General features: G+C 39.4%; 2 protein-coding genes and 1 long non-coding RNA gene across 10 annotated transcripts in view; 1 reads left to right on the top strand and 2 right to left on the bottom strand.

Annotated features, from left to right (window-relative positions):
• The window catches only part of LOC120902307, an 87,827-nt gene that overhangs the window by 42,978 nt on the left and 21,586 nt on the right, over positions 1-23,263 (bottom strand). The window lies entirely within an intron of this gene.
• LOC120902317 overlaps positions 1-23,263 on the top strand; it is a 44,735-nt gene that overhangs the window by 7,999 nt on the left and 13,473 nt on the right. Inside the window, exon 2 of the long non-coding RNA XR_005739403.1 lies at positions 17,010-18,057. This is a non-coding gene — a long non-coding RNA (uncharacterized LOC120902317). The remainder of the gene's footprint in view (positions 1-17,009; positions 18,058-23,263) is intronic.
• On the bottom strand, positions 14,078-15,147 carry LOC120902312 (prostaglandin E synthase-like). The gene is made up of 3 exons (XM_040310979.1): positions 14,914-15,147; positions 14,707-14,783; positions 14,078-14,422 (listed from the first exon to the last, which is right to left on the bottom strand). The coding sequence occupies exons 1-3, from the start codon at positions 15,037-15,039 to the stop codon at positions 14,182-14,184; spliced, it is 444 nt and encodes a 147-aa protein (XP_040166913.1). The 5' UTR covers positions 15,040-15,147; the 3' UTR covers positions 14,078-14,181.

The following is a 23,263-nucleotide window of genomic DNA, read 5'->3' as shown; positions in this document are numbered from 1 at the left end:
AAAATTAAATCCATTTTATTCAAAATTTAAACTATTAACTTGCAAAAACAACCTCTGGTTATTTGTAAAAAACACTGCATTATAGAAATATTGAAAAACTTCTAAAAAGTATATGATTAGAACTCTTACAAATTAATTATTTTTCGCAGAACATTTTCTTTCAACATGTTACATCATGAGAAGGATAAAGTATCCTCCAATTACATTTGTTACACCATTCCTCCATTCATAAAATAGTTAAATAAAATATATTCTTCCCAAATCGTTCCAGTCACCGCTCGGAAGCAGGGGAACGCAAAACGATGTGCTTCTTCGCTATCGCATCTGTTCGCTTTGGTTCGTGAAGCGAGTGAAATGCAATTTACTCCACTTATCCTAAGCCCTCCAGGCAATCTTGCTTCAACGTCAGAACCGTCAAGGTGCCAGCATCCGTGGGAGGAATACACACACACACACTACACGCGCCACACATTCACACACTGAGGGATTTGAGATTATCATTAGCATCTTTTTCGGTCCAAAGGGCACCACATATAGGGGTGGCCGAAGAACGGGCCAGGGGAGCCAGTAACCCCCTGTGGCCAACTGGTTCGCAACTGGTAGATTACTGATAGGCAGATGTAGTAGCTGGATGTGCCGGGTTTGCGAGAGATTTCCGAGAACCAGGCGGTACTTCTATGTGTCAGCTCGTGTAACAAGTTCGTCCATGTCATAAGCATACGGGCGAGATTATTGGGTTAATTTGGCAGTCCTGTGGGAACTTCATCAGCCAACGCTATCCATTGCTGGGTTGGCAAGTCTTCGACGGGGTTTTGGCTTGAGTAGCTAATTTCAAAGTATGAGAATCACCATACTCGCCGTCAGGACAACACGAAGCTACTCTCATGCCCTGTAGACTCATCCCGCGTTCCGTAGCAAACTTTCGGCCCGAGAAAGAACCAGCAGCTAGCAGCGCCGGGTGTGAAAAGGGGTTTTGCAAGCAGGGAAAAGCTAATCCACTTATTGAAAAACTAGCACGGTTCTGTTACATATTAAAGACGATCGAACGTGACACTTTTGCGATCGAAACTTTTACCACTTGAGCTGGGTTTCGGTAGAAAGATGAGGCGACCGAAAGGATGGGATGTTTCGAATGGGTCAATTTAAAAGTTAGAAAAGAGCAACCGCGACGAGGCTTCGGTAACGTTATTCGGTTCGTTGTTTTTCGGTAATGGAATGTGGCGGGTACTGTTGGGGATGTTTGACGTTCAGTAGTAAAATAGCTCTCTGTTAACTCTTTACGTATAAGTTGCTGAAGCATGTGGCATACGTTGAAAGGTGTACAGAAGCATATTTTTGTCAGCATCCTATAAAGTGTGTAATAGGAACTATTTATGAATATATATTAGTGATAGGAGCCCAAGAATCATAAATCCACTCCTAAATAAATATGGCTTCGAATCCGGCTGCTCCGAACAAATCCAGATTCAGGTATGGAAATTTTGACCAACTCCCACTATTTGCTGACATTATGGCATTTTTTAAACAAATAAGTAAAAAAAATTTGAGAAAATTTCAATAAAATGTCGAATTTATCCAGTTACAGAATTGAATTGAAATAATTACTTGTAGCTTACAATACATCAGAAGATGAGCCCAAATAGTAATCGGTAAGCATTAAACAAATCACAGGAAACAACCTAAAAACCACGCAAACGCTGTTATCACTATATAAGTGTTTTTAAGGAGGTAAAATCTGTATAGATGGATGTAAACAACAAATCTTTCAGCTGTATGTGGCTTATAACCCGGTCATATAGTATTTTTGCCTTGCAAGGAATCGCGCTGATAACCATCATTATTGTAGCCTGCTGTCGTTATCATTGCATTTGTGAGTATGTGATGGATTTTTCCGTTAAGTTTTGCAGTTTGATCCATGAGCTTATAGCTTCGTGGAAATACAGTGTATAGTACAGGAATGAAAATTAGGAAGTGTAGTTATAAGTTAGTAGGCTAAATATTATTCCATCGGAACCCTCTCTCCTCTCCATGCTCTTAATTTCAATGTGGATTTGAATCCGAAAGCAGCGAGATTCGTATCAATCGGAATTTGGATGCAGGCAAATTTTGTCCATCACTATTGGATATGTTATAATTATAGTATTACAACATCAAGCTTTGAAAAAAAACGATTTCAACAATGAAGCAACACAGTTTCCGGGAATTAAAACACAATTCAACTTAAATTGTATAGGAACAAACAACTATAAGCAAAACACTTCAAATAAAGCATAAAACAACTGATACATCTACAAAACATATGTAATGACCTAGTTGTGTTTATTTCCTTTAAACACATATTTGTACCCAATGACTCAATTAATGAGAAAGAAATAATCTTCTATTACTTCACTTCGTTCTAATTATTTTCAGTCATGTATTTATCCATCAGCCATCCTTTCTAAAATTATTATGAAAACGTAACCCAGAAAAAAGGGTACATGGTTAGTTTGGGCCATTACGGTCGGTAGTTTCAACGAAGCAATGTATTGTTATGCCTCCGATCATAGACCCTTTTGGTTTCTGATGTTATTAAATAGTCGTAGTTGGCAACATGCGGGTTAAACCTACTACGGTAACCGGACAAAATGGGGAATTTGGATTCGCATGGGAATTTGGTGTACTTAGTCTCATGTACTTTTATTAAAATTTACTAAAGCTACATAAGCCAGCTATGCACATTGGGTTAATCTTCCAACTAATTCCAATTGATGCTTTTGTTGGACATACTTTCTCTAGCATTTGAATCAATTGCAAAGTTTTGCTGCTTTCCAAAGTAGAAGCTTAACAGCCTCAACTTCCATCCCTTGAAAATTCGTATAAATTCGTTTGCTTCTTTGTGACGCCTTTAAGGCGGAAGTTAAATAAACATACACCCCACACCTTTTGAAAGGTGCACTACCGTTTGTGTCATAATTTATGACACGATAAATATCAATTTAGTGACCCTTCCTAGAAAGGAAGCCGGATATCTCATTACTTTTTCCATTTCCGCCCGGAAGAAGCTACACGATTGGGTTTCAGGTCCCAGAATGACTTGCGTTAGAAAAAGTAGTAGCTTAGTCGTACCCTGTTTCAATCTGCGGATGTGGTTGAGATTTATGCGCGAAGCTGTCAGACGAGTGTGTTGCCTATGGTGAAGGGATTTATGAGAAAATGAAATGAAACAAAAACCACGTGATGGGGTCATTCTTCGTCACCTACATTTACTTCTGACAGGTATGACCTACTTAGTTTGTAATTTTAGGAGATTTTGCATTTTTAAGTTTTCTTACTATGTTACGTACATGTCCTAAAATTGTTTATTGTATTCCGAACATACTGGTTGATTGCTTCACATATTTTTTTCGGGTATTTTGGGTGACGATTTTGTTTGCGTTTCCTAGAATTTTTGTTGGTTTTATTGTATTGATGTCCAATACCAAAAAATCTTGGGAGCGAAACAACCATCTATGCGATGAATAAATTATGTATAAATATATATAAATATAAATTATGAAAAAAAAATTACGGGAACCTGCTAATTAATCGTGGGAAGCCCTGTACAGCAATATTGCGTTGCATTGCTGGCTACAAACAGTAACATGCATTTATTATTCACCTCTGGTAACTTTTCTGTGTCAAAAATTAAAAGTTTTATGTTCAAGCAACCAATTTTGCCAGGATAACTCTTAAGTAAATTAGATGTAATGTTAAGATTTGTCCGTTGTTATGTACGCTCGGGGGATGGTAAAATATGCATCCCTCCCCCAGCGGAACCCTTCAGATCGTAAAATTATAACTGTTTTTACGATGGAGGAAGTAATACTAATGATTGCTGCGCTGGTGCTTCCGAGCGTCCATTTTCTTCTTTGTTCTAAAACGACACTCAGGCCACCACATTCTGTGACGCCACGTACGGGAACGGAATTCTAAGACCGTCGCACATACCCATCACTCAGTGTCGCAGTGTCGAATACAACTTCAAACAACCATCACCACGTTTACGATGTCATAAACTCGGTCTCGTCACACCCAACACTTCTGCTGCAACACACCGTGTCTTAGCTGATGAAGCTGACCAGCCGAAGGATTTGCTCCAGCCATTCTGTCACCAGCCAAAGCGTTTTGATTCGGTCCTCGTTCAAGACACTTCCGTCGATTTATCCCCCGTCGGTAGTTTTGGAAAGTTGTTTGTCTCCTTCAGAAGTTACTCGGGAACTGGAATCCGCGACTGGAATCTGGAATAACGGAGAAGCGGTGCGGTGCAGGTTGGACTGGCGTGTTTTATGGCGCAGAGTTTTCCACTTGCCAACGGAGACTACCGAGAGCAATTTAATTTGAAAGTTTTGACATCGATGCGCCTCCCGTCAGCCACAATCTTATTGGCAACCGGCACATCAACATGTTGGCTTTTCACTTTTCATCTCCAAAAAAAAAGACAAAAATATACACAAGCTTAAAAAGTTTTGCATGTTGTGTAGTTTTGTTTTTCATACATGATATACGCTTACCGAGTGAAAACAAAATGATATGTTCGACGTGCGACTTTACCATACATACATACACACCATGTTCCAGTACATGGAACATGTTCGCAAAGTGAAAGATAGTAACGCGTGCAGCATGAAGTCTGATTAATATATATTGTGTTCCTTCATGATAAAACATTCATAATTTAGACAGTAGCCAGTTTCGCACTTTATTAAAGAGAAAAGCGTTTTGAATGTCATATTTACAATACTCAAAAAATGTTTGAATGTCGGTAGTTAAGTAATTTTTCTATTTTTCGTAAAATATAAAGCACTGCTTGCTCCTGGGTTAAAATGATGCTAAGCAACTGCACAACAAATTTTTAAAGTTTGCTTCAGTAATATAATGAACATCATTCAGTAATAGATAGTTATATTGAATTTCAGCATTAGTGGTACGTTTTTACAGTTTTTCATTCAAACCATTAACTGAATGCATTTCAGTAATACAATTTTTACTGAAAATCAGCAAAATAAGTAATCGTTACACCGGAGATCAGTAAAACAAATTACAGAAAATGCAGCAAATCATTATGTCAAATCGCTCTAACAGTCAGAACATCAAAACAATACAACGCGACATCCACTTGCTTTGGTAGGCGCTTACATACACCGCGATAAAATTTCCGATGTGATTTTGGCTTGCGGGATTAATGTGAAAGAATTGACAACCGTGTTGGTGTGCTAAATCTTCACACCACTGTGCTGCACTTGCTGAAAGTTCGTGATGACATGAGCAAAACGGACTGCCACCCTGCGCCCCAATAATCAATGAAAACCTCAATTTGTATGTTTTTTTTCAACTCTTTTTAATCGCAATCAACAAACAATCAGTAATATCAGAATGGCTTTACTGTGATTTACTGTGAAGATTACTTGACGAATCATTAATTATAGTTTAACTGAATAGATTACCGAACATTCAGCTGACAACATCTTAGTATAAAATTACTGAACAGTGGTAAATTTTTTTATTATGTAGTTTGTCTTGGTTGACTGTTTTGATAAACTTACTGATTATCACTTTTTTCTCTTTTGTTTTGTCATTCTTCTTATCTTTTTTATTGTGTCTCTATGCACTTTCTATCTTTTCATAAAAATATGCAATGGATGGGAATGTCTAAATGAACATACTAAAGTAAAATATAACTTGAGCTTAACCCAAATAATTAGTTCTATCAATTAACTAGGTAATTCCGCGCTGTTCGTGATATGTGTGTACTAAAAAAGAAATTAATGTGAACAAATGGAACGTTCATATGCAACAGCGGTAAGAACGATTACAACACTAATTTAATTATAATCCTTAATTTTACATTCTAGCTAAAATTTATGTTTTGAATTGTTACATCTCTTATCTTCAATTGAAAATCTTTGAAACTAGCCAAAAATCTGGAAATATGTGATGTTTTTCGTTTTTGTGATCCACTCTGTGCGAGAAATGAGTGACATTTTGTATCTTTTTAAAAATATCGAAGTAAAACTGTACAAATAAATATTTACAATCTGTTATTTAATTTTAGAGCCCAGCCACTCAATTTAATATTAAACTCTACTATCAAGTCGCTTTTAACACAAACACTACCTGTTACAAGTAACAGTGTCGACAAACCACGTGCCTCTTTTATGGCACACGCAAAACCAAAACAAACACAAAATGACAGGAGATAAGTGTAAACAGCTCGGTTACCATAGTCGATCTTCCGGATCTCTGCGGAGATCGGAAAAAGGCAACGTTCGCTGCGTAACGCGATGGCGCAACTGTCGCTGGAAGAAAGGCGATAAATACACCGTGCGCAGGATAATCGGCCTCTTTCAAAAGTTAGCGAACGACAAAGACCGTTTTTTTTTAAACTAAAATGAACAAACTTTATACAGTTAAAATCGGTCGATCCGGTGTTTGAATCAAGAGAAATTGTACGTTGGTGAAAAAGGTCGTTATTTTCTTTGAGGTCGAGGAGCCGACGAAGTAGCTTTCGCAACACTACCATTATGCTAAATTTTTGAGAAATTACAAATGCCTTGTATCAGAAGTAATAAAAATGTGCTTGTGATCTTGATCGATCAACTGCTGACCGTCGTAAATCCGACTCACATTTCTATGAAGCATACATTTATGGGATAAGATTCTACAGGGATTTTCCTGTATCTATCAGCACCAAAGGTTCGCGTTGGTTAATTTTAGCACCAATTCTCATGTGCCATTCTATTTGAGTTCAATTTAGTTTCGCATCCTTTCCGTTCCGCAAAGGTGTTTGTGACCTGGTAACCGATTTTGTTACACAGCATTACGTTATCGATTGATGCCCATGGTCCAGCTGCACTGGCCTTACCAAGAGCAGCTTCAGTTCGTTGTGCTGGTATCGCTCCCAAACTGTCGCTTTTTCTTTTGCCCTTTTTTCAATGATCCTTTGGTGGCAAGAGCAGTACGAAAAACCGCAAAATAAACAAATAAATTACAGTTCTTTATTGGAGGATTACAGACAGTGCGAACGTTCCGCAGGTTTCCGGATCGGATCCTTTGGGTAGCTTGGTAAGTTTAGCTATAATGCCAAACCGGTAAGATATTTGTGAACGAAGGTTTTCGACTCGATTAATCGTCTCTGTACGGCCGTTTTTTTTTTCAATCGCTTTTCTACTTTTGCACCAGTTTTCTCGTAGTGACGCATGTCCCCTAGCAGCGTTGACGGGCAAACAGTTCAATTGAATGCGTACAACGCAAGTTCGTTAAAATTCAATCTACTTCGACCACCGATCTAAGGGCTTCAAATGGAATTGTAGCTTTGGTGGTAAAAAAGAAGCGCTGTGAAAGAAAATGGGTGGTAAAATGAGTATTTTTCCACACCGCGTGAAAGGTCTCGGTTTTCCAGATTACGCAGCTGGCGCCAACGAGCTGACTAGAGTTGTTTGCTGTGAAGTTGTGGTGTGGTTGTGGTGCAGGCGAGTAGAAACGAAAAGGGAGTCTAATCAAAATTTCAACAACCGACACTAAATTTTACCCCCCGCTGTTTTTTTCACGCCGGGAGGGGCTAACAAGTATTGGCAGAAAACACGGCCCGAAATCTTTGTGGCTGGCCGATTGCTTCCAAAATAATTGGGTAAACAGATTATTGTGATTGGAATCGATTTGATCGTAGCGGTTCAAGGAGCAAGACCTCATGGAATTGCTTAAAAAATGTAAGGAAAAGATGGGCAGTAAGGTGTTATTTAAGAAAAAGGAACGATACCCGTATTGCTGTGGTAGCCGAAAATTGAATTTCAATTGATAGTTTTGAGGTGTAAAGTAGCTACATAAAGACATTTAATTTTGTTCGCCTTTCGAGACCGAGAAGGTGTGCCATTGAAAGGTTTATGAATGGTATTAGATTTGACAGCTAATTTGATTTGTTTTCAGAATGATGCTCGGTCAATTGGGGGGTATTTCTTTCCAATGGTTTAGGGCCGTTTTGTAATTCTAATATCTGGTTGTTGAGTTTTCTTGCAAAAAAGGTTGGTTGATTTAAATAATAAATCTCCAAACGCTGTTTAACAAAGGTGCGTAAATCTGGCATCAATAATAAGCGGCACGTTTTCCATTATGGTTCGCCGAAAGGTTCTGTTCAACTGACAGACTATCGAAACTCCTTCACATTCTTGCAACCTATCTTAAATGCTTGCGAAATATTCTTGAGCACGTTCCGTGTACTCAAACACACACACACACACTGAACAAAGTTGAATTACGTTGAAGTAAAACAAATCCTACCCGTACCACCGACTTAAGATATTTGCTTTGAGTTTAACCTATTTGCAACGAGAGCTAGATGCGAATCGATTTCTTACTATGATGTGTCCTCCATAACTAAAAATTTGTTTTCCATAGTAATTAACATAAAAAAATATGAAATCTATGTAGTTCAATATATAAATCTATCCTGAAATTTCAATGGGATACTATTCCAAGCTCCAAGTCTGATATAATCTTGTAGCTTAGCATACAAATTTCAACGAACATTTCAAACACACAAAAGACACATAAAACCTTATCATAACCACATAATTGCTCGTTGTCACGTAGTCTGCGCGTCCATTTTTAAGAGCATACCATTTCTGCCTAGACTGGTTTTATTACAGCCATTGTCGTTTCGTCACTTCGTGCCTTCAGAGTGAATTTAGCGCGGAAATTTCGAAATGCAGTTCGTTCGATTCAACTGTTAACCGAAATGGAAAAGAAAAGATCCACACAAGGCGATAATGTGTTTCTGTTTGGTGCTAGCACGGGTGATTGACGAAAAATGTAGCGCAACTGTTCCAAAGAGGGGCTTTTCTGAGAAATTTGTTCTGGATTTCTTTCTGTCCTTCGTCCGCCACATGGAAGCACATTATTCTGGTGTCATCAATCAAAAAACTCTGGCATGTGAAACGAAAAAAAACCATTGCTATGCCAATGCTACGCTGCTGGATGTTGTACCAGTTGGTAGTGAAAACAAAACTGGATAAACGGGTAAGGTGCACAGCAGAGGCAGGAAGCAACCCAGAACCTCAAAAGCACATTGCTTTGCTTCCGTAGCTTTGGAAAACTTTGAACGATCGAATCGGACCATCAAGTCCCGACTATGTCTCCTCTGAGCTGCTCTGTTCTCTGAGCTGAACTCCAGAGTACAACAAACCCAAGCTACAACAACAAAAACAACAACAAAACCATTCCTCATCTCCACCCCCACCCCCTCTCTGGTGATGTTTTATCATGCGCTAATGCTGCCAAACGTCCCTGTACCCTCGAGATGATGATGTTTGTAAAATTGGGTCCCCGGGAATGAAGGATTGCTTGGTCATGGTTTCGGAGATTTAGCGAACTTCGGATCCGGGTGAAGTTTTGCATTATGTTGCCACGGGCCGTGTGGTTCGCCGGCCAGTTACGTGTGTTTTTCTTTCTGCTGTTCACCAACGCGCTTCCATCCAGCCGGTCGGGTCGTGCTGGCTGGCGCAATGCAGTGGATTTGCCGATGGAAATTCAATCAAAACTTTTCCATCCATTCTGCACATCCCCACCGTTCATCGGCGAATTGTGGCGACTTTTCCCAACATTCCTTACCGTCCAGTTCTGTTGATGGTCTCAAAAATCGCAGCGCTGTTCGCACGGAAGTAATTATTATTAATGAATGTGTTTTTTTTTTGTGCGACAGTTTTTTTTTGTTCTCGCTCTGCATTCGTTTCCGTTGAGTTTCGCGGTTCTTTTTGCTGTTGACATTGAATATAAATTGATTGTTTATTCTGGGGACGCTGTTGTCAGCCATTGTCGTCACCGCATCAGGCCAAAGTCGGACGCCGTCTGATCGAAAAACGATCGTTAAATAAACGATATTTAAAGCTCAATTTCGAACCCTCGAACCTCGTTCACATCGCTTAAACCGTGACGAAGCAGGATGAATGTGCGTGTAAACATGGCAAAATAAATGCCCTATTTGAGGTGTTAAATACGTGAGTTTTATCATTATTCGTCAACTACCGGTTTGTTGATGATCAATTGTAGGCATCATTGCATATATGACTGACAAAAGCAAACATAATTAATCAACGGCTCAACAATTCGTGATGAAAAAATGCTTTGTAACATAAATCATGTTTATACAAAACATTTATTTAAATATTTTTTTGATTTTCAATTAACGCGCACTATAGCATAAAATCAACATTAGATTAAACATTCATTTATGAAATAGGAATCTATTGAAAACCCAAGTAATACCTTTAAGTGTTTAACAATTTACAAAACTATTGAGTCAATAAAGTTCAATTAATAATAATTGAACTTTAAAACATAATAACTTTATGTTAGTTTATTAAATTGTGTTATTATTTATTTAACGTTTAAATAATGTTCAAAAGAAGTTGAAATTACCTTTTAACTAAAACATCGGTATGATTTTACTTAAACAATAATAATTCATAATCCATTGTATCTCACAGTGTACGGATAAGTTGAACAATTATCAATTAATTTTTGGTAAAATCATTTCCACTGTATTTTTTATGTACTAAACAAAGCTATTTTTAACGTTACGTTACGTAAACATGTGGCAATACAAAACCCTCGCAACATAACATATCGATTTTCGCTTAATGGTTTTAATCTTATGAGGATGTTATCGAATAAATTGACCCCAGGTGACTGTAATAAAATGTGTCTTTTAAAAAAATGTTCATGTTTCTGCCCATGTTTTATAGTTCAACATACTAATGCATATCAATTATCCTTTTTTTATCACTCGTAAATAACATTATTAGCTAAACATTTCCATTAAGCCATCCGATGGAAATTCAATCTCGGTTTAATACGCGTTGATTCTTCTTTCCAAAAAATACATAACGAAATTCTAACAAAAAAAGCTAAAGCGAGATTTGTAACCAATCCAATGGCTCGATTTATCATCAGTCCATGTGCAAATACCTAACACTGGCTCAAATCAAGGCGATATGTGACACGGATTCAGCAGAGGAAAGCCACTAATTTGCTATTTCCGCTTGTGAGGTAGGGAGTGTGATACTATACAACAAAAACCGAAACACTATAATCGACACCATTATCACGGCTGTCCGGTTTTGCGGTGCTAGAGCAATTGCATAAATCATTCGGTTTAATTAGTTGCGACTATTATTTAAAATGTTATGAAAATAAGCAACCTAATTTCGGACCCGTCGACTGTTGTCTTCCCTCACCGCTCCTCGAATGCAAACCGATGGGCAAACCAATTTTGTCGCACTCGGTCGGTCGCTTTACGTTGAGATTCCGGCAGCGACGGCAGTCAAATATTTAGTACACCCGTGGGGCTGAGTTTTTCACCAAAAGGCCAGTACCAGCATAAATCGCATAAATTTACCTAATTGGTGCATACATGCCCGCAGCCGGTAGGACATTTGTGCAGAATCGACATTTGAATTTGTTTGAGCACCGTGGAGAGAAAGAGAATTGTACTCAGAGCACACCGGCAGCAACAGCACCCAATATTGAAGCTTTTTTAAAGTTGCAGTCGAACATGTCTGATTTCAATCGGACTTGGCTGGTGCACTAGTCGTTGACTAATTTGCATGAAATAAATTTTACGGCATGCCGGGTGTTTCACACCACACGGGAGAGTTGTTAATTACTTTGGACCGAAAGTTTAACGATTAACGATTAGACAACCAGAGCTACTTTAGAAGGACTTTATGACTTAGGGTTGATGGTAACGGTTTAAAAAATAAGAACACTAAAAACGAAGCCGACGAGGGATGTAGGATGAAAATGTGCTTCAACACGGTTCTAGTAATCTAAATGCAGAAGCAGTCAATGAATGCATGAATGAATTTATTAATGAATGAAACATATAGCATGTAATTATTCAGGACTGATTTAATCATCTGCACTCAGAAACACTCATAATTTAACTTCATTTTTTACCCTTAATAATGCCTTTGTAATTATATTACAGGATAAATATGATCAGTGTAGAGCTTTTACATGAAAAAAGATAGTGACTAATGTTAATTTTAGTTTTTGATCAGCTAATTTAGAAAAAAATAGAAAAATTGGCCGGTCTGGTGGTATAGTCGTCAACTCCTACGACGTAACAACATGACCGTCATGGGTTTAAGTCCCGAATAGACCGCGTCCCCATACGTAGGACTGACTATCCAGCTAAGGTAACAATAAGTCACTGAAAGCCAAGCTCACTTCAATAGTGGGTACAGGCAGGCCTTGACCGACAGCGGTTGTTGTGCCAAAGAAGAAGAAGAAGAATTTAGAAATAATATTCTGTTAGCAAGCCTTTTGACCATTTGTCATAGTTTGAAATATTGTTTAAACTCTGTTGATTTATTTGTTTGTTTTATTTTTCATTTTGTTCTTCATATTGGCTTTCTATACGTCACGTAAAAATGTTTGTACATTCTACCGGATAATCTATCTTGTTGTCGAGAGATTTTTGAATAATTGGAACCACTAAAATCCAGCTACTGATTCCAGACAACCATGTATTAGTCAATTATCAAACTTTATGTGTTTTGTTCAACGCTGCAAAAAATGGACGTGACTTTTCTCCGAAATCCAAGTGTTATGATATTTAGCTATTGGTCACACCATCCTATGCAACGTTCAATAAGTCTTGCGTTCGAATTTAATTTAAGTAGCTGCACGGTTTCTAGCTAAACGCTTCGAGGCAATGAATGTTGTGCTTGTTATAGATGCAGTACAGAACCTTGGAGTCAACTTCAGGAAGAGCGCAGTTGGTATGTTCTTCCAACGTCCTCCGGCACTGCGTAAAGAGCCGATGCACAAACATGTTCGCCATCTTTGGGTGCGGTTCGCTTATAAGCTGCCGGTGCACCAGTTTGTGCAGGCCTTACCGATACGCTCCGAACAGAACGGTCCGTAGCTTGCGGGTTCAATCGATATGCTCAACCCCTTTTGCTGTTATCTGGTCGTGCAAGTGTCGGTTATGGGTCAATAAAATGGCCAGAAGCTAAATCAATAAAATGGTAAACGTCATCAACTTCCTACAGTAGTTTTTGAAAGGTTGAGTCGTTCTTGGAGCACCGTAGAATCATCACATACTAAGTCATTTAGAGTATGAAATGTATGCAACCTTGTAGGGGTGTGATTCAAGCATAGATGTACTTTTATTTATGGCGAATGCATCGATGGGAACCGAAAGGAAATATGAAGCAATAAAATATATGTGATGAATACAATAAGCCGATGCTTCTTTTTAGCTATACATTTTATGTTTCTCGAAAACCATTTCATTAGTTAATGAGAATTTTGTCTTTTGCATTGATGAGCGAAAAGCTTAAAACCGTTCGAATTATAATACTTTTAACAAGGATGCCATAAATAAAAAACCCACCATCCTCGCTGTTGGTGTCTATTTTCTAGCTACGTGATGTTCCAGATTAGAAAATTAGAAAAAATTATTCATAGAATTAGAAATTGTTTTCATAGTTTCACTTACGAATAAAGCCACGTTAGCAATCTTTTTATCGTGTTTTTTCTGTTCCTATGTTCTTCTACGAAATAGCATTGCTTTTCAATCTTCACCAACCAACGATTACAGCATGAGGTGTAACAACAACAAAAACATACAAATAGAGCAGTAGGATACATTTGAACACTCTTATGAGCACATTTTAGCTACACCAGGATTCCAAATATTGGGCACCATCGTCCTTGTAACATCTGCATTCAATGCAGCCACACTGCAGGCTAGGAGCCGCTTAAATACATACATACTTCACAAAGATTTCGATGGGAAAATAGTATTTGGAAGACAAGCATAACGTACTCTTGAACCGTTGCTGAACGTGCCAAAGAATGCTTATGGTCTGAGGAGCACTGCAAAACTGAAAACTGATCGTTTCACAGCCATTATGAGTCGATTTAAGAAAATGCGCACTGAATAGTAATGATTTTTCTTTCAATATGCACACTCACGCTGGTGGCACGCTTTCCGCACCCAGTGGGACTGACTGCTTGCAGAAAGAATGGATTTTAAGTACACTTAAGGCTGAAGAGCTTTTTGACACCCAAAGAACCAGTGGCAGTTCTCCGTATGCATAGAGGGGCAAGCTTTATTCTCGTGCTTTCCGTACGAGTTGAGGTGTTTCTACAAGAATTCTACAGAAAATGCAGCACTATCTGTACGCCCATGAAGGCGGTCGTGAAGAAACCGATTGCCCAGGACATACCCCGAAACTTGTGCACTGGAACGAGTACGTGAAACACCGTGTGGCTGATGCGAACGACCGCTACTAGACGGAACAGGTTGGTCGCAACGGTCACACTCGGATTGGTGAACATGTACAGGAAGCCGATGATGAAGTAGGGTGAAATATTTTCCATATCATTCCGATGGGCGCTAGAAGAATGCACAAAATAGGAAAGAGAGGTTAAAACATCCCAACCGATAAGCATTTCGAGCAGCTGGACCACAAACAGCAAGGAAACCACGCAGAAATATGGTAATGGAAATGTGTTGCATCTGAATTGCAGCTTCGTGGGACAGGAGGGATACGAAAAAATTCCAGCACAACCACTAGCTGCAATCTGACACCAAAACCATCTTCCCTTCCAGTTCGTCTGCACTGGGAAGCTAGCCAAAACGTGTACATTGCAAAGGTTCAGCTGGCAGCCGTTACATACCGTCGAACACGTTCCACATCCGGATCGTCATACGCAACCTTGCCACCCGGCTTAACGTCTTCCGGATTCGAAAAGACCTGAAACGAGCAGCCATCCCATTCGGTGAGATTCACAAATCGGGGATTAACGTACCGACATACCCAGAACCCAGAAAAGGGAGCGTGTTCAGTGTTTCGTCTTTTTGCTTTATTTCGAGCGTTTCATTACCTTTTTGGAGCCACGCTTCAGGCCAGTCAGCACAGACATGAGCAGCATCTTGAGCCCAAGTACGGCTGCCCAAAAGGCATAGGCTTGAAAAACGGCCGGCTCGACTTGTCCGAACACTAGCGACATGGTGATGATACCGGTTTCAATACAAGCGGCACAAGCAATCTACCGGAAGACCGGACCCGTCTGTTACGGAATGCTTATCGCACGAAAGGTGAAGTAATACTAAGCGCCTGAAGGGACTCGGGCTCAACCGGCCTTACCCATGGAATCTAGTTTTTCTTATCAAAGTATAGTGAGAGGCTTATCAGAAGAGTCGAGTGCGAAACGGTGACTGGCAGATAATAACCGACAGCCAAGTGAGCGATATACAGGGAAGGCTGTGATTTTATGTGCTTACGTTAAGCGCGTGAAATTATTGCAATTTATGCAGTCAAGGATGAGTGATGATTATTATGAAGGTAGCTTTAAGATACGAAGCATTTCAGTATAACATTAGCTCATTAATATTGAGCTAATAAATTACTAAATCAACTGGTTGTGATTTTGTAAGTAAGGCCTCCCACAACGCCCGATTCGGGAGAGTACTGATGAAAAATGTACAGAAACGATTGTGTAAAACAAACAATATTTTCGTACAAAAAGCACTAGGTTTTTTTATAAAAAGAAAGCAAACATATTTTGATGTTCTTGAAATGCAATTATAAAATGTTTAGAATAACTGGTAGATATTTATATCAGATATTGTTTAAATACTACCTTGTTAATGCATAATCATTACATCCTGTAGTATTTTTTAACAGGGCCTTCTCATCCAAAATTTAAAAAAGCAGTTTGAATCGATAAAACTGCGACTGACATAATTTCTAAAGTTCATAAAAAACACACATCAAGCTCATCACGCATCAGACTTCATACCTAGAACCAGCGGTTTACAAATTCTGACTCCCGGGCCAAATGAGGCCTGCCTTAACATTTAATTCGGGCTTTGAAAACGTTTGCTAGTCTTAAAATTCCTATCTTCGTATACAAATTACTGAACATCTTTTAGAATTCTACTTTTGCAAATTTAATGATCGTAACATGGATTGACTGCTAATCAATATAGTCAAACTTGTCAAATTTCCCGTATGTTACACTAACATTGCTTATACATGACGACGTTTATCTCCAATGGAAAATGAGAACGAATATTTAGAAAAAAACCTTAATGTTGTTTTTACGTGTACGATGATTACAAACTGTTGCTTTTAAGAGTATAACGTTTATCAAGAAGTTTAAAAAATCTCCAAAAATTTTTTTGCAACATGGGAGGAGGGGTTCACTAAAAAACGGTAATGCTCTTGTTTTGTTGTTTTGAACTTTTAAACACATTTTAGTAACGCACTATGTAGCCGATCCTTAACTGAGGAATCCTTACAATAAAATAGTAAAAATGTATGTACAAAAAACCTGCATTCTCCTGGCCCGCGACATTTGATCATTAAGTTAATTCTCTCAAAAGTTTTTCGACTGCTGGCCAAGACTAATTCAGTCTGTAAAAATGCAATCGATTGATTTTTTTTTACACGTATAGGTTTTGTCAAGGAAGAAATAATACAGTTTGAAATAATGTTTTCAAATGTATCAAATGTACTATAATTGATTTCAAACTGAAACATGGTTAATAAAATGATTTTGTCATTTATATTTGTTTGTCCACAATGGTCAGCAGGTCACAATATGACAGATCACAACTATCAATTTGGTCTGGTAAAAATAACCCGGATGATATATATTATTCCACTGACACGCTGAAATTTCTGTTTTATAACTGAACTTGTATCGTAAAAGCCCCCAATAAATAGATTCTTAGATGCATTACTCGGCATGATTGATGACATTTGCAGCTTGCACAGAACACATTTTATCACTATGATCTTCCGTTTCACAAAAACATCGTAACCAGTAGTTGAAGTTTATATTATTATTATTATTATTATTATCAGTTTCACAAATACCCTCTTCCTTAGTGTCCATTTACATATGTTTAAGCTGCCGCTTCCACTACAATGATAATCTAATGTGAGACAATTTATCTTTTTGCTCTCCACCAGCAACCATACTAAAGTGGCCATAACCGTTGGATGACATCTCAGCACACCCTGAAAAGGTCACCATGAAACTGCAGTTCTCTAAATGGCATATAACGCTCCGGCCCCCTCGTGTATCCGAGTGACAAGTAATCACTCTCACCCTCACAGGCCCCGTCAAAATGTGCAAAACTTCACTCACTATCAACGACATAAAACCACATCACTTTTATCGTGGCAAAGCGGTTCAGAGTTGACTCCGGTCGTAATAAATTCGAAACCAACAATATTCAAATTTTTGTACAACATCTGAAGGCTGTAGAACTTGGCCAAGTGCTTTAGCTCTTTTGGTGTTAGCCCTGCTGCCAGCGTTTACTTTTGTGGCAGGTTCCTATGCTAGTTAGATAACCTCACAAGACACCATGAAGCGATGACCATCGAGAGAATGACCCGATTATGACGCCGGTGGTTAAGCTTTTATCATTCTCCTACTCTTTCAACACGGCTGACACGGGTCACAGAGAGTATCATCATAATTTATGCCATTCTCTCACTTTTGTGATCTGTTGCAGTCCTCTAGTGGATCACAACAGCAAGGATCTGTAGTGCATCTTTGATGGTGTAAAAATATGGTATCAAAATAAAAGTGCACCAGCGTCGGCGGCATGAGCATGGAAGGCAAAGTTTGGGTGGAAAATATGTACGAACTTGACGATATTTTTTATCAAATATGCCACAAACCGACTGCAGGACAATCCTTTTTGAGGCCAACTGCTTCTATTAACCTAGGGTGTGTCGCGAGGCTGTCCTACGGTAGCTTCGCACACAGACAAGCAAGCAACGATTGGATGGGCGTGAGTGTGTTCGTAAAAGTTAATCCAAAACTCAAACAAACCTCGTCGTCTGCGTAGCGAGCAGTGTATGAAAAAGTAAGATACCACAGAATATTAAAATCCTGCAATTTGAAATTCAGTACGAGAAAGGCTTTGGAAAGGCGAAACAAGAGAAGATGAAACGCCGGTTAGCAGGAAGCAGCGGACCAGAAGAAAGGATACAATAAGGGAGGTGAAAAGTGAGTATCAAAAAAAGGACGGTCAGGCTGGTAGGAAGGTAGAATAGTGTGGGAAAAACGAGACGGAATGAAGCGAATTAAGTGCGCTGTGCACTGTGGAAAGAAGACAAAAACACACAATGGTCAAATGGTTGTGTGGTGGGATGATTGGGGTGGTGAGAAAAGTTATTATCACCAGCTTGGGCCAGATTGCAGACGACGGGCTTTGCATTGGCCTTGCCCGATTTCATTGCGTCCATACTGTTTCGTCGTGGAAAAACGTCCTCCACAAGTCTGGTGGGGCGGCGGGAAGATGTGGTGGTATAGCCGAAAACCAAACCCAACACGATAGCGACGGGAAATGCTGGTCGATGGCTCTGGCTAGCATAATCTCGTTTTAAAAGGTCGCTTCGCCTTGAGTGGGTGTTTTTATTTCATTACCTTTCTCACTCTCCTTAAGCTATCCCGCTACTTCCTGCGAGCTGGAACAGGCTTTCTGCTTGGCGTTGAATTTCACTGCGCTTCGCGCTTGTCACCCCACTTTTGCTCGACATTTGGTGCTAGCAATATACACTACCTCTTTCTCGCTCTCCCTATATCCCTCTATTGGTTCCGTGCAATAGTAGGCCAGAGCTCGCAAAAGCTTTCCAATGTACCACAAACGGAAACTGCACGACACTAACAGGTGTGTCGCGGAAGCAGAGGAGTAGAGAGTGAAAGATTGTGGAAAACGTTCGCCCGAAACATGAACTGTAAGCTTATTTTATCTTTAATGGTGGTTATTTTTTCTTCCAATATAATTCCCGAGACGTTTGTTGGTTTTTAATATAGCAAATAATCAGAGTGGTTTCGCGAGACTATGTTGAACCAGATTGTATTTGGACGGTAGCAAGATTTGCTTTGTGCTCATTCGCAATGGAAGATAGAGACGATGGTTGAATGGGAATGGTTTATAGATTTAAAGAATTTTTATATATTTTTTAAATTCATTGCTTTTTATAAAAACTTTGTACCAACATGTATAAACAACAGTAGACACAATAAATATTAAACAAAAGATGTTTTATGACAAATTGAGCACCCTTTTTTGGCAGCTTAGCAAATGTGTCGGGCTGGTCTGGTAGTCGTCAACTCGTACAACTTAACAACATGCCCGTCATGGGTTCAAGCCCCGAACAGCCCGTGCCCCCATAAGTAGGACTGACTATCCTGCTATGGTAGCAATAAGTCAAAGAAGGCCAAGCTCACTTGACCAGTGGGTACAGGCAGGCCTTGATTGTATAACTAAGCCATTAAAAATGTTAGATTTTGTTTGACAAAAATAATGAATGTAGAACACAATGACAAAAATAATCATTGTATAACACAACAATATAGAATCAAACGTCTAGAATATATCAGAAAACATACATGCACCTTTCGGCATCGTCTGGGCTGGTCTCTTGATTCTACATATCCATGATAACGGGCTAGGTGCCTACTTGTTGGCGTCTGAAATCCCTTAAATACAGGCGAATGAATGCTCAGTGTAATAAAACACAAATTTAGTAGTTCTATAGTCATTTACAAAATTAATGAAAACTCAGAGTTTTTTATGAATTCTATTTCTTAAGAATTACACTTATGTTAACTTAAAAATGCACCATTAAATTGAAAAACGTTCAAAAACAGTTCAATGGCAAATCGCTATAAAACATGTAATGGAAAAACAGACAAATTTTACGTATGCACATGTTTAAACATCTATTAGTCAATTTTCAATTATAGATTCGCATGTGCTGACCTTTTACACCATTATATGAAATGTTTATTTCATTAGCGCGTGCGACATCAATTAAGATTTCCATCTCACTTCACATGAGATAATAATTTAACGCTTTGCCTTTCCCCATATACCACCTCTTCCAGTGCCTTTCATTTCGAAGAAAAGCAATCAATCAATCATTTAATTGCTTTTCCGCCGATACACTGCTATCCCATGGTAAGGCAAGGTCAGGACGGTGATAGAGAGGTTTTTGCTGTACTAAACCCCATGGTGACATTTCCGATTTGCGTCAGTATCGAGCATACCGTGTTTCAGGGAGGAAACACCTTACTGTGCCAGCGGTACCGGAAAATGTGCCGATACCGTAGCTCAGTAGAAATATAGACATCGTAGCCAGAGAGCACTCAAGTCTGCAAAACATATTTCCTGTTTTGTAGATTTGCTATCTGCGGATACGCACCCGGAGGTTTCGATCGCATTCCGAATAGTAGTCGGACGACTTGATTATGTCTTAACGCACGACAGATCACGAAACGGCCATTATAAGTCATCAAACTGCACCGAGGCGAGTGGTCGCCCGAACGGCGAATGCATGTTCACCAAGGCCCACCATGGGTTGTGTCGGGCCGTAGCAAAAGTACATGTTCTAATCGAGATTCTAATCGAGCCCCGTTTAAAAGGAATTAGCGGTGATGTGCGTTAAAACGGGTGCTCAAGGTTTCTGCTATTTCATCTTCAGCGATTGTGTATTTGTGAATACTTCCCTCTGCTAGTTGAGAGTGTGGGGACGGGTAGACTTTTCAAATCGCTCAACGATCGTGCCGAGTCACGCTCATCGCCTTTAGGCTGTGTTTGGAGTGTTTCTCCAAGGACGCCGGGATGGAAAAGGATTGCACTGTGAAGATGCTAAGCATTCAGGAAAAGAAGCTCCTCAAAGCCCCGACGCGGCTGATGATGATGATGATGATGAGGATAATGAATGAGTAAACATTGAACAGCAATCAAGAGTCGATCGCTTCCATTTTCTCTACACTCTTGCTTCAACATCTCACGTTTCATTCTAGCTCCATTACCCTGCGAATCGGGAGCAAGGATAGTTCAAACGGATGGCGTGCGGTGATGTGCTAACCGAGAGGGTTTGGTTAATGTCGTTCGTATATCTAGGTTGCCAGCTTCCATCGGAAGAACATTGTTGAGTCATTTCGAGACGCAAAGCTCTTCTTCAGCCACTAAATGCGAATAGAAGCGGGTTCGCTCGTGCGAAGCCGCATAATTTTAGCAATCTCGGCATCCCTTTCTGAAAAACATACAAGAACCTGTCTTTCAACGAAGAGTAGTAGAACTATCGATGGTTTGCTTTAACAGGAAACTCCCAAGGAGTGGCAGTGGAGAGCTCAACCTAGCGAACGGTGGATTTGTGAAACGCTTTCGCGTGGCTCTCCTTCAGGATCCCCTGCTGATGGTTGTGAGATAATTAGAGAGGGAAAATTCCAATTTACTGAACTCGAAGGAATCCCGGCAATTTTTATACCGCAAGCCAGCTCTTCGTTGTATGCTCGTGCCTCGCAGGGAAGGAAAATCGGACAAAAAGCAGACGAGAAGGTGGAAAACGGGAGGAAGGTTAAGTTTATCCTTCTGGTGCGTTCGTGCAGCAATCGAAGAAATGGCGAGCTGGCAGCCATTCCGCTTTTATTGCCAATCTTTGTTATGCTGCCGCGGATACTCGTGTTTTGAATTGGTGCTGTGATGTTTTCAGACTAGCCTGGTTGTGAATGTTCATACTGTTTCCGCTTCCTGCACAGTATCTGCTGTTGCTTTTAGGTTGCCACCATTATAGCATGCTGATTTGTTGGATGCAAGGTTCTTTTATGAAGCCAGCATTCTTGCTGCTACGGTTTTGCTGTTTTAGCTACTGTTTCTTCTTTGACGCTGCAAAACATGAAGAAAATTAGCACGATTACGAATCTTTTCTCCTAGTCCTGCAGTCGCCCGCGTTAAATGGAATGTCTCTCCTGTCCTGCTCTGGGATCGTATCGATTTTTCCATTGGCAAGCAATTGTCATAATCGTGCTGGGTTCGGTGCGCTTCGGCCCGTAGAAACACGGCGTAGGAATCTGATACGTCAATTAATGAGCCAATTCCAGTGTTGTGGAATTGCAAATCAAGGCTAAGTTTTGCTATCAATGATCTAATTAGGATTAATATATTTAACCAGGCAATTTGGTTTCAAAACTAAAAATGTGATCATTCACGATTCTAGTCAACTTTTTTATATAGAGTTTGACAGTTAGAGGCTGATATCATGTTAACACTCCATACAAAACCACACTCAAAACTAGTCAGCAATTTTCATCCTAGATTATTTTAGCCTCAAAGCTAGAATTAGAATGGAGTACCTGCTCAAAAAAGTGTTGAGCTACAGCCGGACTGAGCCGGACTGGCGTTCGTCGAACGCGCGAACTGTCACATTGTCACATTCGTGTGACGCATATAAATTATAAGTTTGCTGTTATATTTGTTCAGAAAAATATTTTCTGTGGAATGAATAAAGTGGGCACTTTATTTTGGCACAGTGATTTTGATCAATTTTGGAAAAAATATTTTTTCTTGAAGCAAACTTCTCATTTTTGTCATGCTATGGTACTGCGCATTCTTAAGCATATCACGAGCAATGTTTCAAAAAATAAAGCAGTAAATAACTTCATTTTTCACGGAAAAAATGTAAAAAATGTAAAATTAAAACGGGCATGTTGTTAAGTCGTACGAGTTGACGACTGTACTACGAGACCGGCTAAAAGCAATATTGGCAAATAAATGATTAAAGGATGATGATGTCATTCCAGAATGGTTATTGACATTCGAATTACTCAAAAATCAAATAAAGCCATGGTTGCTGATTGGTCGCTGGTTTACAAAGAAAAAAATGTGTAAACAAAAGCGTGCTTTGCGAACTGTGTGGAAGCACAAAAAAGACTTCGCAGGAAAATTGAATTTCTCTCTTTGCTGATATTAAAGGTAATATCGTTAACGGCTGACGGAGGAACACAATGATCAACTGGAAGTAAGATAAAGAAACAAAAAGATCGGTGATCTTTATCGATTCCCAGCTAGCTTGCAGCTAGTTATTGGAGTGCAGAAAAAATAAAATTCTAACTTTGGCCACTGCCGGCCAACCGATCGATCTTTAGATCGAGTAAAAATTGATATCTGAAGCTCATATGTAAGAACATGATAATGTGGCGACTATCGTAGAATGATTTCGACCTCATCACTTTTTTTCTAACTTCTATCATCATATTTTTCTTCTTCTTCCGCTTCATTGGCTCAACAACCGTTGTCGGTCAAGGCCTGCATGTACCACTACTTGTGAGCTGGGCTTTCAGTGACTTATAAATTACCCATAGCAGGATGGTCAGTCGTACTTATTATGAGGGCACGGTCCACTCGGGGCTTGAATCCATG

This window comes from Anopheles arabiensis, chromosome 3 (assembly GCF_016920715.1).
Source record: "Anopheles arabiensis isolate DONGOLA chromosome 3, AaraD3, whole genome shotgun sequence".
Classification (NCBI taxonomy): Eukaryota; Metazoa; Arthropoda; class Insecta; order Diptera; family Culicidae; genus Anopheles; species Anopheles arabiensis.
The sequence above is the reverse complement of the archived record's forward strand: the minus strand, read 5'-3'. Positions and strand labels throughout refer to the sequence as shown.